This window comes from Ovis canadensis, chromosome 3 (assembly GCF_042477335.2).
Source record: "Ovis canadensis isolate MfBH-ARS-UI-01 breed Bighorn chromosome 3, ARS-UI_OviCan_v2, whole genome shotgun sequence".
NCBI lineage: Eukaryota > Metazoa > Chordata > Mammalia > Artiodactyla > Bovidae > Ovis > Ovis canadensis.
In genome coordinates this window covers 145,923,809-145,941,636 of record NC_091247.1, presented here as the reverse complement: position 1 = coordinate 145,941,636, position 17,828 = coordinate 145,923,809, and the positions used below count along the sequence as shown (strand labels likewise).

Below are 17,828 nucleotides of genomic sequence, written 5' to 3'. Positions count from 1 at the left end.
TCCCGCAAAAAGTGAAAGTCCGCGACCAGAAGACTGGTCCTTCCTCTCTATTCTCATGAAGCCCCCACTGGTTAGATTTAGAAGGATTTGAGATTTACGGCTTTAGGGATAGTCCTGTTGGGGAAGCGGATGCTCCAGTGGCATCAACGATGCCTCCTCTAAATACACAGGGATGTTCCCCCGCGCCTACACCCCTCATCGGGGTCTGCTGACTCAGGTAACGTGTGTGGCTGGAGTGCTTACACTATCTGGGAGGGCGGCCGAGAAGCCTTCTCCAGGGCCAAACATAATGGTGCTCCAGAAGGTGCTCATGCAGCAGCCACTTCACCCCTGCTTCCCTCACTGTCTCCAAGTGCACCACCTTCAAGATGCCCTTGAGCTTCACCAGACCTGGAAACAAGAATTCCAATATGGAAAGGTAGTTTCTGAATCCAGGTCTGTTGCTCCAAAGCATTTCTGTCAAATCATAAAAAGACTCCATGCTAACTCAGCTGTTTCAATTAAGGCATTGCAGGTCCCCTGGGCTGATGGATGGAGTTCCAGGACCAGGGACTATACAGAAACAGTGGACTGCAGAAAATTTTGAGTCCCTTTCCACTTCAGATCTTGCTAATGACAAGGCATCACCCTGGAGAGACAAAGGATGATCAATGTCTAATTTCTTGGCTGGCCACTCTGACACAAAAGGAACAGAACCTGAAGATATTTTGAGGGCATGGAGAAGATCCTGATATGATATTTTAAATTTCCCGAATGGGCAAACACTAGGATGGTTGCCTCCTTTTGAGGTCACTGTAAGTACTGGTTGGTGGAGATGGACTATTTACCTAGGACAGTTCAATGAAAAACAAATTAGAAAAATGAGAGTGGCTGGCATGAGACATACCCAAATTCGCTGAGTTCCCTTATCCCCACCTTGGCTTGTGATTTTCAAATAAAGAGATGAAGGAAGAATGAAAATAAGCATATTAGCAGATGTAACGCCTGGAAAATAAGAAAAATTGAGGTTACCATTGTGAAAGTTTAACTTTCTAAACAGCTATCATAGAATAAGTGGCAGGTCAGAAAGCCATACCAACGACTCCAAAAATATCCTTCATGGAGGGTATGAAGATCACCAACAAGTTCATAATAACCAGGAGTATGAAGGTCACCGAGACATGATGACATAAATTAAACTTTGTTTTCTTAGACAGTTCAAATAAAGAAGATCGAACCTGCAGAAAAAGAAACAAAAGGTTCTGTCATGCCTCCAGCTCGATGCCTTTTGTGTTTCTCATCAGTTATGGACGGACTGGGGTATAGGCATTTGGACATGTTCAGTCCACACCTCGTGAGTTTATAGATGGCTTAACTGTCTGGGGAGCCAGGGGGCTGGACATAAGATGGAAAGTCCTTTTCTTTATGAGCAGGTAGTTTTCTTTTGCAGGGGGCGGGGCGGGGCGGGGGACAGTTTCTATTTTATCTGTGACTGAGCACTCTCTTCTGGTCCTTCTATACTGCCCTGCCTTGGATGACTGGGATTCAAATAGTCTATCTACATCTCTCTGTAAAGAGGGGGGATAGATTAATCAAAATTGATTCATCTGTCAGAAGCCTACCCTAACTCACTGATCCTACTTTCTTTCCAAAGACCCTTGAGAGTCTTCCCTGAGGCAGTTTCAATGATGCAGGAATTCCCCACAGCAGCCTTGCTCTGCAAGTGGCTCCTGAAGGCAGCATGGAAGAGGAGCCCTCAGCTTTTCTCAGGTTGCACTAAGGCCTTTTACTCACCGTGAAAAATAACACGGGCACGGTGAGGATGACGGCCACAATGACTGCCAGCCGTACCGTCAGGATAAGGATGTCATCCTTACTCTGATACTTGTGGAGGAGGTCGGACTGCACGCTTTCTAAAATGAGGCGGAATGTGAAAGGGCATTAAAACAAGACAGAAGAATTATCATGGAGTGACGGGTTTTCTGAACCACAAAGGATCTGTAAACTAAAGGAGGCAAGGAAAACAATGTTCTGGGGACAGAAGTGTCTATTCAATTTATAAAGTTGAAAAGCAAAATCCCCCATGTGAGACATGCCCCACCTGTCCATACCTGCAGCAAAAAAGAGTGTAAGAATAATCACCAGAAATTACACAGAGTGTAATTTACACTAAACTAAACCTAGGAGTGAGCTGAGGTTAGGAATACCATACGGTTGAAACACAAAGCCCTTCTTCATCTGGATTCTCTTCCACTTGGTGCCACTCATCCAACAACGTCCATCAGCCTCAGTCTAGCTGCGTGGGCTACAGGCCACCTGGAGCCTCTTTCAAAGACTTCTGTTATCACTCAGCATCCAAGCAGAAGTGCCCATGGAACTTTACTGCTGCAAGGAACTCATTCTTCTCTTCCAGATATGTTTTCTTCATAAAGCTTATATACCAACCACTTTGAACTTTTTCTTAACACTGAACTTCAGAAAGTGTCATTTCAAAGACAATCAAAGCTAGAAAAGCAGTCACTGAGCAAGAAAAAGCTCACCCCTGCCCTTTTTAAAAGAATAATTGCTGTTTTTTAAACATTTATTTTTATTTATTCATTTGGCTACGTCAGGTCTTAGTTGCTGTGTGTAGAATCTTTAGTTGTGGCATGTGGGACTTAGTTCCCAGACCAGGGATCAAACCCAGGCCCCCTGCATTGGGAGCGTGGAGTCTTAGCCACTGGACCACCAAGGAAGGCCCACTCCTGTCTCTTCTTGATCGATGACTGTACAGTACTTAGTTGTAATTTGGATGTGCTCTGGAGAGGAGCTAAGCTCAAGGTCCTTCTACTCTGCCATTTTGTCTCCAGCCCAAAAATCCACTCCTTTGACTAGAGATAGTTTTGTTCCCTTCCCATCTCAAGGTTCAGGGTGTGGAATTCCAGTTCCATTTAACAGTCTGGGCCAGAGACAGGTTTCAATTTTAGAAAAAGGATCCTAGATTATAATAAAAATCTCCTTAGTTGTAATTTCCTTGATTCAAAATTCATAACCATCTAAAAATAGCTGAGCTTTTTTTCTTGGACCTAAGAGTATTGAAAGGCTTTGGTATTCTATTCTATGTGGAAAAAAAAATGGATTTGCCAGAAAAAAATCATAGCTTGAACAAGGCCACAGTGAGACCAGTCAACTAATATTAGCCTCTCTCTCTCTCTTTCCCTCCCTTTACCCACCCCCAAGCCCTGCAACTCTGCAGGAAACCTGAGAACACCATCTTTATGAAGAAATTAAATGTGGTATTTATGGATTCCTCAGACAATGCTCTTCTCCACTGCTTGTGAAAACAGTAATTAGGGAATTCCCTGCAGGTCCAGTGGTTAGGAGTCAGTGCTTTCACCACCAAAGGCCTGGGTTCAACCTCTGGTTGGGGAACTAGGTCCTACAAGCTGTGAGGATTCTGGTAATGGTAATAATACAACTGTATAATCAGGGAAGCCTTTCCAGGCTGAATTAATTATCTCAAATGTGTTTAAATTTTGAGACATTTGTGTTTATGAAAAAAATAAGAAAGAAATGTTATTTAATAGGGAATGTAATGTGAAATTTATGTATTCAAATTTAAACCAGGTCCCAAACTGTAATGATAATGAAAGCTGTTAAATAAACCTGCAGGATGACTGGAATAGGAGAGGATGAAGAGGCAGTAAGGTAGACTATTCATACAGGGGCAATAAAAGTTACAAATGAAACTCTGTTCTTTTCCAGATTTCATTTAACTCTGTCATTGCTTCATATTGAAGCAAAGCTCCACCTGCTGCTGAACAATCAGGTGTTTTATTCTTAATTAACGCACAATGTCATGAGTGTAGCACTCTACTCTTTCTCACTTTCAAAATCTGTCTCTGTCTCTCTTTTCTATTAATGGAAAATGACCCAGTTCACAACAGCAATTAGGAAAGCCTTCTCTGATATAGTTCTAAACCTTCCTTAGTAAAGGTGACATGCTTATAAAATGCATTTTTTTTAAGGACAGTATTAGAAAAAATTATGGCATGTTGTTTCAGTAATTATTCTATTGCATAGTCAGCATGAATATGTAAAGGAACCATAGCCATTTGCTTTAAGCAGAAGAAAAGATCAGTAAAATCAATGGATAGATTTGTTGCTTTTGGGGGTTATGACACTGAAATATCAGTACATATTTTGATACTGATTTTTAATAATTCACTTACTAACACCTATATTTAGGTACCGACAGAAGGTACTTACCATAGAATGTCAAGTAGCCAAAAATGGCAGTCAAGAAATACATAACAAACATGGCGAAAAAGGAGATATTTGAAACCATCTGCATCTTTTTCTGTGATCGACTAAAAACAAAGAAAAAGAAATTTGAGAAATTAAAAACCATGTTATTGAATGTAAGCACAAATATTAACCCTGAAGAATGGAACTTAACATTCTTTCTATCAGGCTTGGGCTGATTTGAGCTGCTGTAATTACCCCCAGTAATTATACCAAATATGCCAGTTTCCAATAACCTTCTTTACACTGATTGGGTATTGTGAGAGAAAGAGCCATGGAACAAACAATCCCTTGAATGTTCTTCCCCATTCTTCTGAAAGAATATTGCGTTCTCATCTGAAGGGCAGAGTGTATTTTCTTAACATTTGTTTGATACTATCTCCACACTCAGGATGCACAGGAAAAAGGCAGAATAAGTTCCAATGCTGTTTTCTTGGCTCCAGAGATCAGGCGCTGAGCTAGAATTTGACTTTGCGAGTTTTGTCATTAAAGCTGCTATTTAAGGTCTGATTTTCCCACTGAATAGCCTCAGGGAGGGTTTCCCAGGTGGCTCAGTGGGTAAAGAATTCACCTGCAGTGCAGGAGATACTGGTTCCATCCCGGGGTCGAGAAGATCCCCTGGAGGAGGGCATGGCCACCCGCTCCAGTATTCTTGTCTGGAAAAATCCCATAGACAGAGGAGCCTGGCAGACTGCAGCCCACGGGGCCACAAGGAGTCAGACAGGACTGAAGTGACTAAGCACGCACGCACTCACACAGCCTCAGGGAAGCCTGTATGTCTCCACAGCAATTGGTGCCCAAGAACTCACAGCTGGGATAAGGAAAGCCTCTCTCTCTCTTAGGTTGAGTTGATCTTGGGAGTTGGCATGAACCTCTAAGTTTCTTTAGCTGCCAAAACAATTAATCTCCAAGACTTGTACTCAAAGAGTAGGCCACCAAGAAGCACGGCATTTGACTATGTCATAACAGGAAGTATGGAAAACAAGACAAACTGAGAAGTACCCACATAAGAAAACTACAAACTAAAAGCAGGACTATGAAGTTTAAAAGATGCCGAAGAAACCTTAAATATAAGATCATAAAGCAGGACTAATGTATGCAAAGATAGGCAGATGTAAATACTTCAAAACTTAGTCATAAATCAATTTAAAATGAAAGAGGAACAATCATGAGTGAATTCAACCCTGAATAACATCATCTTTATTTCAAAATGGAAACAGATAACTATACTGTTAATCTTTTCTGAGCTTAAGACTATGCCATGATGCCTATTTCAAGAAACAAGAAAAATGTCAAACAATCTACCCTGACACCTACAGAAACTAGAAAAAGAAGAACAAAGTCCAAAGTCAGTATAAGAAAGGAAATAAAAATGAGTGGAAATAAATAAAATAGAAACTAAAAATAAAAAGACAATAGAAAGGGTCAATGAAACTAAGAACTGATTCTTTGAAAAGACAAAATTGACAAACCTTTAGCCAGGCTTACAAAGAAAAAAAGACAGAAGGCCCCGATAAATAAAATCAGACACAGAAGAGACTAAGTACCAACAAACACCATCGAAATACAAGGGACGAGTATTATGAAAGTTATACACCAACACACTGGACAACCGAGAAGAAATGGACAAATGCTTAGAATCATATAACCTTTCAAGACTGAGGCATGAAGAGACAGAAAATATGAACAGACCCATCACTAGTATAGAGATTGAAGCAGTCAGCAAAAACCTCCGGAAAAACAGAAGTCCAGGACCAGAGGGCTTCACCGGTGAATTGTACCAAACAGTCGAAGATTTAATACCTATCCTTCTCAAACTCTTCCAGAAATCTGAAGAGGAGGGAATGGTTCATAACATATTATGAGGCCAACATCTTTGTGATACCAAAACCAGACAAAGACAACACAAAAAAGGAAAATTGCTGGCTAATATCTCTGATGAATATAGATGCAAAACCCCTCAACAAAATATCAGCAATGACAAACCCACAGCAAACATCACTCTAAATGATGAAAAATGGAAGTTATCCCTCTAAAATGAGGAAGAGGACAAGGATGCCCACTCTTACCACTCTTATTCAACCTAATAGCAGAAGTCCTAGCCAGAGCAATTAGGGAAGAAAAAAAATAAAAAGCATCCTAATTGGAAAGAATAAAGTAAAACTGTCACTATTTACAGGTGACATCATTTTATATACTGAAAACCCTGAAGACTCTACCAAAAAACTATTAGTGATAATAAACAAGTACAGTAAAGTTGCAAGGTACAAAGTCATACAAAAATTTGCCATGCTAACAGTGAGATAACAGAGAAATTAAGAAAACAATTCATTTACAAGTACAACAAAAAGAATAAAATATCTAGGAATAAATTTACAAGGATGTAGCTACAGAGAATAGAGCATTGGTTACCAGCAGGGAAGGGGTAGAGGGAGGGCAAAATGGGGAAAGGAGATCCAGTGTATGGTGATGGATGCAAACTATATTTTTGTGAGCAGGACATAGTGTGTATGGAAGTAGAAATATCAGGTTGTACACATGAAACCTATGTAAGTTGTAAACCAGTTATCTCAAAAAAAGAGACTATGACATGATAAATATTTTTATGTAGAAAGTCTGATAACAGTAGGCCAAGAAGAGAACCCATGAGGGAATTCATAAGCAGTCCTTTCGTTCTCTTAGAAGAGCAATCAAAAACTAACCCATAATCACTGCAACAGTTTAAAGTGAACAACAATATTCTTCTGTCCAGTTTGTGGTCTTAACGTTCATTCCTTCATGCCTGATTTACCAACCTTTTCCAACTAAACCAAAATGCAAATCATATACAATGTATTCAGTGGTTCACAGATGAATCTGAAGATGACCATTATTCATCTGCAAACTAATCACAAGTAATATAAAGCAACACAAACACTTGAACTCTCTTAAGTAACACAGTATTTGAAAAACCGAATTAATAAGAAAAAGCCCACATAATAAACACTTTTTATACATTTATGGCCAAAATATACTGCAGGTTTGTGTCTTGCTCAAGAATGACAAAGTAAATGTTGAAGTTCATGATATGAGTCCATTTATTTTGATACAGCACTTGTCTAGTAATGAGGGGCTATAAAATGATTCAGTTTGCAAACAAAAACAAAAACAAATCTCTTACTCTTTAAGCTCACTGTAAATTGGCAGGACCGACGGGTGGCAGACAAAAGCGAACGCAATTGTTGGTAAAGCGTACACGGTCTATTCGAGAAGAAAAAATAAACATTATGGAAAGGCATTTTTACCATAAAAACTGTATTGCTCCAGTATTTCTGAATTGTCTTTTTATCTGACAGCCCTTCAGAATCCTTGGATTATTTGGTTATTAGGGGAGCTTTGATATCTAAAATAGGAGTAGCTTTTCTAAGACAGCTTATTTAGCTTGAGACATTAGGCACTTGGCAGAGAGGGGTTTTACAGCCAGGCTCACCTACAGTGTATCTTACATCCCCCAGGCGTTGCGTCACCTGTGGCACTAGCTGGTTACCAGCACTTTCCTCTGTTATTTCGCTGAGTCCCCACAGTCCTGAGACAGACCAGCACTATTCTCCTGGCTCCCTCCAAGACAGGCAAGGCAACACAGCCAGAACATGTGCCTTCGTTTCACTGCTCTGTGCTTTATAAGGGGTGCAGCAGTCAGACTTAAATATGGCATCTAAAAAGAAAATGACTTTCTTAAAAGAAAACTACTTTACTACTTTGGGGTACTTTTAAGAGTTTAAAGAGAGAGCAAGTGAGAGATCAATCTAAATTAGTTTCTCAGAAAAAGATAATTCAATATAGTAACTTCTTATGCAAAAAGAAGCTGGCAGAGAAGAAGGGAAAAGTAACATTTCTCATGCCATAATTTTGCCCAAGTAAGGTATCAGGCACATTCTAAGAAACCCTATAAGATACACAATAGAATCATTGTTTTACAAATGAAGTTGACAATTTGCCTGAGGATTCAAATCCAAGCCTGACTGTTTCCATAGTCTACCCTTCCCCAATATGTCCTATGAATGTTCCTTGAAGTGTCAATTTGTGGTAGAGTCTATATTTTAACTGTACAGTTAAAGTATAACTTTAAGTTAAAGTTTGAGGTATTCCTTTCTGTCACTATGAGACAGAAGCAGTGAGCTGTGGGATGGGGATGGGTGGGAGGGAGGCTCGAAAGGTAGGGGTATGCATATAGTCAGGACTGATTCAAGTTGTTTGGCAGAAACCCACACAACATTGTAAAGGAATTATCCTCCTATTAAAAAATTAATTTTAAGAGAAGAAGAAGCAGCAGGCTAAGGATGTTATTAATTTGTTTTTAAAGAACTGTAAGAAATAGCAGAGCTGAGATAACTGTGCAGAAAGAGGTTTTCACAGAGAATACTTTAGGTTGTCCTACACTAAACTGGGTCAAGGGGAGCATGAAATACACCATTTGTATATTTCTTCAAGGTCATTAAATGGATTGTGGCATTTGAAACCTGTGGTACCCTGTTCCTTTGAGAACAAATACGTCAAAGACAGTTTAATTAAAACAAGTTTAAGAAACACAATGTCCTTTGTAAAAACACTCCTATTTTTATATCTAAAGGACAAGAAATGTACCTTTGAATTGAAGGTAACATATTTTGGCGTACACATGTCCACATTTGTTGAATTAGGACTTGTTGAATTTAGCTCTGGAACAAAACAGGCAATTTGAAATTTCTTGTAGATAACCTGGCATTAAAAAAAATAAAGGAGAAACAAACTTTATCAAATAAAGACCAATAATGCATAATTATTACGTAGCATCGTACTATGGCAAAACCAGGCCAACCATTTCAACCAGCACTTACCACAATTAGGAAAAAAACCATACAGCTCAAGGAAAATCCACTCGTATAGCCAAGATAACCTAAAAAGAGTTTAAAGAATTATTATTATTATTTTATCATCATCTCTTTCAATGCATTATTTCAAGCACAGTTTGGGGTTCCAATAATATCCATACATGCTAATATGAATATAAGATTTTCTATTTGATAGGGCTACCTTATTTGGCAAAAAAAATGGTAACTTTAAATTAAAACAATACAGTAGTATGTGCTTTGATTCCAGTTCTTCCTGACACACTAGAGAATGCAGATTTCCAGAACCCAGGGGAAAAGAGCCTCCCAAATTTGGCTATAGTCTCTGCTGCTGTGTTCCAATGAATTCCTATAACCAAATCCATTTACTCCTTGATCCATTCACTAGTTCTTGATTATGTACTTACTGTGTACATACTGAATATGCACAGAAGAGATGAAGTGATTTCTAGGGATAAACTGAGCACCCGAGGCACTCGACCTTGTTCACCTTAGAATGCCTGGGAGATCTCTGAGCACCATAAGCTCCAGAAAGGCAGAGTTAAGTGGTCTCTGGGGGCTGCACGGTTCTTACCTCTGGGGGAGAAGAGTCTTTCTCCATTAGCACTAAAAAGAGCTATATATACACAGAAAAGCTTAAACACAGACTCAGAAACCAGAAAATTAAGTAGCGGTAAGAACTTGAAATGTCTGCCTCGAATGAGCCCAGAATTATAAGGAAATGCATTTCAGGGGCATTGGACTGGATAGAGGTCTGGCTGCATTATTTCACACATGAAATTTTCATAACATCAGGGGTTCTTGTCTCCAAATATAAGCACACATGCAAAAATGTCAAAACCAAGTGGATATGGCTTAGTGATCATCTACCACTTTTCACTTCTCTCTCTCCCTTCAGTGAGACTGGTTAGACTCTGATCATTTAAGATTGATTCATAGTATCAATTTTTGCCTGTTCAGTCACTCAGTCATATCCAACTCTTTGCAACCCCATGGACTGCCAGGCTTCCCTGTCCTTCACCATCTCCTGGAACTTGCTCAAATTCATGTCCACTGAGTTGGTGATGCCATCCACCCATCTTGTCCTCTATTGTCCTCTTCTCCTCTGGGTAAAAATACAAGCCACTTTCTGTCTTGGTATTAGCTGTGAAATTCTGTCCATCTAAACAATCAGAGTGTGTAAGACCTTCTATGAGGAGAATTCCATTTTTTGGACTTTGGGCTTTTAGACAGTGCATTTTCTGCTGCTGGCCCCGGGACCCCCTTTACACTTCCATGGCTTAGAAGAGGGACTGCTTACAAAGTCGCATACAAGCCAGTGTTTTTGTCCCCTATTAAAGTCGTGCCTCATTAATACTTACAATTTATTATTCAATCTTTACCCTACAAGTCAAAGTAGGGAGCAAAGTTGTTTGTTTTTATTAGGTTTCTGATTCATCTGAGTGCTGTAGAGACTGTGATAAAAGCAAGATCTTACCTAAGTTCTTCAAGAGACACAGAGGGAGAATTATGCCAAAGGTAACTACCACCACCATCAGGCGGCCATCCACGTACCAGGCTCTGGAAGGCATTTAAGCAGATAGCCATATTTTCTTAGAAAGCGACTTTTTTTCTCACAAGTAAAATTTCACAATATTAAAAAAGTGTTTTTATTATTAGTGTTTACCATTAATTGTAATTATTATTACAAATAAATTAATTGTTAATTATTATTAAACACTTTAGGCCAACCACTAGTCATTTACTATCATCTGTCTCTCCATGTGACTGAGGAAGAGATACTGCTTTCCCCCTGCTCTTCCCCACTGGCTAAGTGTGCCATTCCTCTGAATTATTTATATGACTTTAAAGCTGAATGCACACATTACGTTTTGTCAGATTACAACTTGTCTTATCAATTGTTTAAAGAGAAAGTTCCTTTTTGCTTGGCTTGGTGAATATCGTCAAAAAATAAGTCACCACGGGTAGGCATTGCTTTCTCCCTAATCGCTTGTATTTGACCTTGAATCCTGATGCTAGAACACTAAGACTCTGGCTCCTACAATTCTCCCTTGAAAGAAGACAGAGAAACTAAGACTGACAAGAACTGTTCAACAAGAGGTAGTCAAAACATAACGGTGTGCCAAATGCAGAGGCAACATCTTCCAAGGTTAGCTGGACCTTTAATGAGGTTGGCTCATGTCAATTCTGTTCCCAAAATGTTCTGTCTCTTCTTTAAGGAAGAATTTTGGATCTTAATTTTGCATGTTCTATTTCTGCATTAAAAATACTCCATGTCTGTTTTATTTCATAGAAACTAGATGTCAATTTCAAGCTCTTGGGAAGTTGCAAGACTTAGCGTCTTAGCACGGCCGATGGATCTATTTTTTAAATGCTCAGATTCAAACGGTTCTCCTTGCTTCCTTCATTTATATACCCCCAAGCAAACAAGAAACAACAAGAAAAACAAGAAACAGGAAACCAAGAAAAAACAGCCTAGGGAAAATTCTGTTTCTGCAGTCTTCATAGAACAAAAACTTGGGTTATTAGCCCACATTTCAATTAAAAACATTTTAGTTATCTTTTAAACAACAGTCTATAACTTACGAAAATTCCTCTTCCTTTCCCATTAGAAATTTTATGGCAGAAGGTAGCTCATTTTTTACTATGAAGAGGTAGCTCAGTATTGCTAGAAGAAAATGAGAACATTTTTAGAAAGAAGATACTGAGGCTCATGTTGCAAGCTATACAAAAGGTGACCAGACTCTCTCTAGAGTAACCTTCAGTAGTACATAAAGATGGCTGTAGACACTGTCCAAGTACCCCGGCTGTAACTGTAACTGGTTGTAAGTGACTACTGTCTCTGCTTCACTTTCATTGCACAACTGTAGCAATGAGAATGACACTGCTTGAATTGTGTTAAAATTCATGTGGCCACCCAACCACTGAGACTAGAAAAAATAGTAATGACATTCACAACTTTAATGTATAGGAAACACAATCTTTTTACCTCCAGTGTTCTGTAGGGAGGTGGCTCCAAAGATGACGAGTTTCCCTGTGGTGCCAAAGACCTGTTCTCCCAGCTTTTCATAAACCATGCAGCCTGTTTAAAAAACCATAGTTGAGAACAGAAAAAATGATGAGTTCCCTACATTAAAAATAGCCAAGATTTCACCATTCTATTGACTATTCCCCAAGTTACTGGGTCTTTATCAAAAATCATATACATAGTCTTCTTGGCTTTGCAAGGATTAAGGGATTCTCACTACAAAACAAAAATAACTTGTTAACTTTTAAAAATGTCAGACGTGACCACCATTTTTTTTTCAGGTTGGCTACAAAAGCATTACAAGTAAGTGATTAGGTCATAAGCCTTATTTTCATTTTAATTATCTCAAAAATCTCCCTACTTTACTGGGGGGAATTCCCATTCTAATTTTATTTTCAGGTCTGGTGTGTATCATTAAAATAAAAATTTGATTTAAAAATAAAAACCCTGATGGGAAGAAAGGTTCCTTTTGAACTGATGAGGCTAACAAGGAATAATAATATTCCAACAATGCCTTGTGGGTTCTAAATGTAACAACATAAAAACATGTAATAACCACAACATTAGAATTTTGATCTTTATTTCAGAGATTTGACACTCACAAAAGACAGCAGCAGATAACTCTTTCGAGAGAATAATTAGGCTATAGCAAAATTCTGAAGTATTCAACCGGCTCATCTCAACAAATGTTAAACCATTCATTTAAAAAATGGGTTTATGTTTCTGTAACAGTTCAGCTCACATTTTTCAAAAGGTTCACAGAAAGAAATTGGGTTAGACTATAATTAAACTTTTGTTTATTCTTTCGTAAGACTGATGTTTAAACTAGACAATGGTTAGATCCACAGTTTATTACAAAATGTTCCAGTTAAATGGAGTCATCTATATACAGTAATGGTTGGCCAATGTGGTTTTAGCTAACGTAAAAGTCAAAGTATTACAAACATAATCCAGTGTCCCAGGAATAGAAAATAAACACTTCAGGTATTACACTGCCCAGAGAACTTAAAGTCTTTTCACAGCACACTGACGCCCACATTGCTCGGGAGTCACATCTTCTCCTTGGAATATGCACAAAAGAGAATGAAAGCTCTGTTTACTTTTAAAACCTTGGAGCCTATAATATAAAAGCATGGGATCCTTGGTCTGAATTTATAAACACTTGAGGAAAAACCAAGGTCTTTAAAATGAAGTCATCTTAAACTAGAAAAGCAAGTATATTTGAGGGTTCTCTTTAAATTGCAATGTTATTTGCTTATTATTCATAACAAGTTCATTTATATGTTCCTGTATCTACTCTAAGTAAATACCACTATAGGTCTTCCAGCGACAACAGGTCAAAGTACTGTTTTTCTTTAATATACAAGTTGTTGAACAGGGAGAGTATCATTTGTTCATAATGTCACTGTGAGAATTTATCACTTTGGCTTTACAAACAGCTTACCTGTTTCCTTTGAACAGATCAACAGCAGGTTGATTGAATATATAGACAGCAGTGTTACTGAAGTCAAAAGTACCCTAAAGCAAAGAAAATAAGTCTTGTGATAACTATAAAGACTCTACTGTAAACTGTGGAAAGGCCAAGGCTGATTCGTAGGTTAGCACTATTCACTGATAGAATCCAAATACTGGAACCTATTAGTCACACCCTCATTAACATCTTCAATAAAAATGTTCTACCAAGTAAAGAACTGCTCATTGGACTGTAACTCCAAGAATTCAAATCTTTTACGAAATTCTAAGCTTAAATATAAATGGCACTCTGGGATCATTTCAATTGAGGTGACTTTTAAAACAACATTGTGAAAGAAAGCTTTTGTGGTCTATGGTACACTTTCTGTGACATCTAAGTGAGGAAGTGTGAGAAGGGATGGGTGGGGGAGGGGAGAGGAAGGCATGAAGCGACCTTTAGGTCAGCGACGTGACTTTGGGCACCTCGCCTGAGGTCTCCCATTCCTAGATTCCTTGCCTATAATATAAAGGCAAATGGTGTCTAGGGTTCTTTCCATCTATTTGCTCTATGGCTATTTCTGAATAAATAAACCACTGAGATAATTCACTTTTATTTTTTTTGCTCCCAGTGTCTCTTAAAAGAACCTCCTTTAATGGATGGGAAAATTCTGACAATCAGCTGTGATGAAAAGACGGTTGAATGGTGAACTCATGGTTTTGTTTTAGTACATCTGGCTCATGGCCGAACCTTCCTCAAGAAAAAAGCACAGTTAAAAATGATGTGGGAGATGACACAGATTTCAGAATCATTTGGTTAAAACAGACCTAAAAATTGAAAATAAAGCTTATTTATTAACAAGAACAAAATTCCAGTCTTCTAGATGAAACCATTCACTTCCTGATGTTGGGAAAAATGTCCTGGAAACAATGCTTTAGTGTAATTGATTCCATGTCTGAGTAATTATGGCAATTATTTTTCTGGCAAGTTCTGTTGGGCAGTGCTTGGCACCTTGTGCAGTTCTCTCTGCAAGGGCCTCTTCCCCGACCTCCCCACATCCCACACACCTGCTGAACCCCTGCTGAGATGCCACCTCCTCAGGTGCCTTCCCTTGCCCCAGGCAGAAAGACAGCTTCTTAGCTTTCCCCTGTCTTGCAGCATTTTGTTTCGCCTATGTTTCAACCATGGGGAGATAAATGGGGGAGCAAAGACAGTCAAGGGCGGAGAAGATGAAGGGCCAGAGACTGGCCAGGACACGTAAGAGTGACAGGGCTCACCAGACATAAAACAAAAACTGGGGGAAAGATCAGAAAACCTAACCCTTTGGGTGAAGGTACAACTGACCAGCTAACAAAGGGGAATTTAGGTATGACTGTAAGGAAGTGCATCTGGATATGTATTGACTCAGATCTCAGAGTAAGAGGGTGAATAAGAGGGTAAGTCCCTTATTACTTATTCTGGTTGAGGGACATGAAAAGCTGAGAGCAAGCATTTATTAAGCAATGGAGCAGTTCTGAGATAAGCAGTGGAACATGACTTGATACGCCACAGAGTAAGACACAGGACACAACTGCGCTATGACTTCTCTTTCATCTTGTAAGATAATATTTATGTTGAGGAAGCAGACCTTGAGTTTCACTCCGAGTTCACTCACGGTGACACTGAACCCTAAATGGCAATTTCTGCATGTGCCTAGGCCAGGCCACAGGGCATTTATTTCTGTGTGGCACAGAGAGCTTGGGCTTCCCAACTGGAGGCTGAGTGGGCGGAACTTGAGGATTAGCCATGTGCTCTTCTGGAGCGACTTTGTCCTTTGCTCAAGTGACTCTCTTGGAACTGAGCTGGGGAGAAGAGTGCATATTACCACTGGCCCCGAGCTATGGAGTAAAGAGTATGACCTCTCAAAATACATACCTGGCAGGAGGGATAATTACTAATGTCTACCTGTGGTGTTGGAGAACACGCTTGAGAGTCCCTTGGACTGCAAGGAGATCCAACCAGTCCATTTTGAAGGAGATCAGCCCTGGGATTTCTTTGGAAGGACTGATGCTAAAGCTGAAACTCCAGTACTTTGGCCACCTCGTGTGAAGAGTTGACTCATTGAAAAAGACTCTGATGCTGGGAGGGATTGGGGGCAGGAGGAGAAGGGGACGACAGAGGATGAGATGGCTGGATGGCATCACTAATTCGATGGACATGAGTCTGAGTGAACTCTGGGAGTTGGTGATAGACAGGGAGGCCTGGTGTGCTGCGATTCATGGGGTTGCAAAGAGTCGGACACGACTGAGCGACTGAACTGACTGACTGACCTAACGGTTAACCACAGGCCCTCAGCCCGAAGAACTGGGTATTCAGTAGCAAAAGAAAGATTCTAAGGAAACATCTGTTCCCCCAGCTAGGACCATGTGGAGTTCTCATACCAGAAGCCACTTTGCCTTTCTTTTGGGTGGACTTTCTTTGGAGATGATGCACTTGTATCAGGGCTTCCCCTGGTGGCCCCAGTGGTAAAGAACCCGTCTACCAGTGTAGGAGATGCAAGAGTCTTGGGTTCAATCCCTGGGTCGGGAAGATCCCCTGGAGAAGGAAATGGCAACCCACTCTAGTATTCTTGCCTGGGAAACCCATGGACAGAGGAGCCAGGAGGGCTACAGTACACAGGGTCGTAAAGAGTCGACACCACTGAAGTGACTCAGCACGCACGCATGCATATCGCTTCCTTTTCTTTTCCAAGTGGGAGAAAAGGGTTGATCAGGGAAGATTTTAGCAGGAAACTCAGCTATCTTCTTCCCCACACTTAACACTGGCAAACTGAGGTCATCCCACAGTGATGACAAGCCCCTTGCTTCCATGTCTGAGAGCTATCAGGCCACACCCCAAACCAAATGACCCCATAGTAAGTCTGATAGCCAATCCCTGAAGACCCTTTTCTTCATGCCTTCAAACATATACACCTTCCCTTCCAAGACTGAAAGCTAATATAAAGCAAAAAGTTTTTTCTAAGTTGGCACTAAGAGGCAACTTCTGTATATATTAAAACTCTAAGACTGCTTTAGCCTGTAACAGAATCTAGCACTAATGGGATTAAAATTTAGAAAAATCACCTCCCTATTTAGATTCTTAGAAGTGATAAGGTTATCAGTTATCACAGATTCCAGAATAGTTTAAGAGGCTCCAGTGGGAGTTGACATCTAAAAGAAAGACCAGGAAGAATGACTTGAGATAAAAAAGTGACTTATTTGAACATTTATTTTGAGCATAACTGTGCCCTTATTTGGGCTTCCCTGGTGTCTCAGAGAGTAAAGCGTCTGCCTATAGTGCGGGAGACCTGGGTTCAATCCCTGGGTTGGGAAGATCCCCTGGAGAAGGAAATGGCAACCCACTCCAGTACTCTTGCCTGGAAAATCCCATGGATGGAGAAGCCTGATATGCTACAGTTCATGGGTTCGCAAAGAGTCGGACACGACATTTATCCAAGTAAACATCTGGACATATAGCTTGGTTTCCTGGAGGAGAAACATAAGCTGGTATCCCTGAACTAAGAGCAACAGAAGTGATTCATGTTTTCATCTCATCTGGGTGTCATATAAGCTTTCATGCTGCTACGTGTGTGCATGCTCAGTCGATCAGTCGTGTTCAACTATTTGAGACCCTATGGACTATAGTCCACAAGGCTCTTCTGTCCATGGAATTTTCCAGGCAAGAATACTGGAGTGGGTTGCCATTTCCTACTCCACAGAATCTTTCCGACCCAGGGATTGAACCTGCATTCCTTTGCATCTCCTGCACTGGCAGGTGGATTCTTTACCATTGCTCCACCTGGGAAACCTTTCACATTGCTAACCACTGACCAAAAGTTTTCATATGGCTGGGGCAAAAGCTGCTCACTGAAAAAAGCCTGTTTCAATGGGAAGCAAATCTCAGCACCAGACAGTTGTCAAGGTATGAACAGTCCAGACTGATGTTCAGCCTTGAAGAGGAGGGGATCTAGAACATGACTGGACACAGGTCCTGGGGAAGCAGTGGAGGCGGGGGTCAGTCTTGTGAGGAATGCGGTCAGGAATTTTGAGAACCCTGATGCATCAGTGATACTTTGTAAACATGGTGCAGGGACACTCCACTAGATTTTGTGTCACCTGAGAACCAAGAGGCTAGTTCAGTTCAGTTCAGTTGCTCAATCGTGTCCGACCCTTTCAGTTCAGTTCAGTTGCTCAGTCGTGTC

The 17,828-nt window shown here is 40.2% G+C and overlaps 1 protein-coding gene across 6 annotated transcripts in view; it reads right to left on the bottom strand.

Annotated features, from left to right (window-relative positions):
- Window positions 1–17,828, bottom strand: part of SLC38A1 (solute carrier family 38 member 1) — a 77,560-nt gene that overhangs the window by 7,357 nt on the left and 52,375 nt on the right. For all 6 annotated transcript variants that reach the window (XR_011255886.1, XR_011255887.1, XM_069584518.1 and 3 more), the window contains 11 exons: window positions 13,604–13,677; window positions 12,121–12,213; window positions 11,718–11,799; window positions 10,609–10,691; window positions 9,120–9,178; window positions 8,887–9,000; window positions 7,424–7,503; window positions 4,228–4,328; window positions 1,774–1,892; window positions 1,076–1,217; window positions 887–984 (listed from right to left, as the gene is read on the bottom strand). Coding sequence is in view for 4 of the 6 variants with exons in the window: in XM_069584518.1 (XP_069440619.1) it covers window positions 887–984; window positions 1,076–1,217; window positions 1,774–1,892; window positions 4,228–4,328; window positions 7,424–7,503; window positions 8,887–9,000; window positions 9,120–9,178; window positions 10,609–10,691; window positions 11,718–11,799; window positions 12,121–12,213; window positions 13,604–13,677 (1,045 nt within the window). In the remaining 2 variants the exon portion in view is untranslated. The remainder of the gene's footprint in view (window positions 1–886; window positions 985–1,075; window positions 1,218–1,773; window positions 1,893–4,227; window positions 4,329–7,423; window positions 7,504–8,886; window positions 9,001–9,119; window positions 9,179–10,608; window positions 10,692–11,717; window positions 11,800–12,120; window positions 12,214–13,603; window positions 13,678–17,828) is intronic.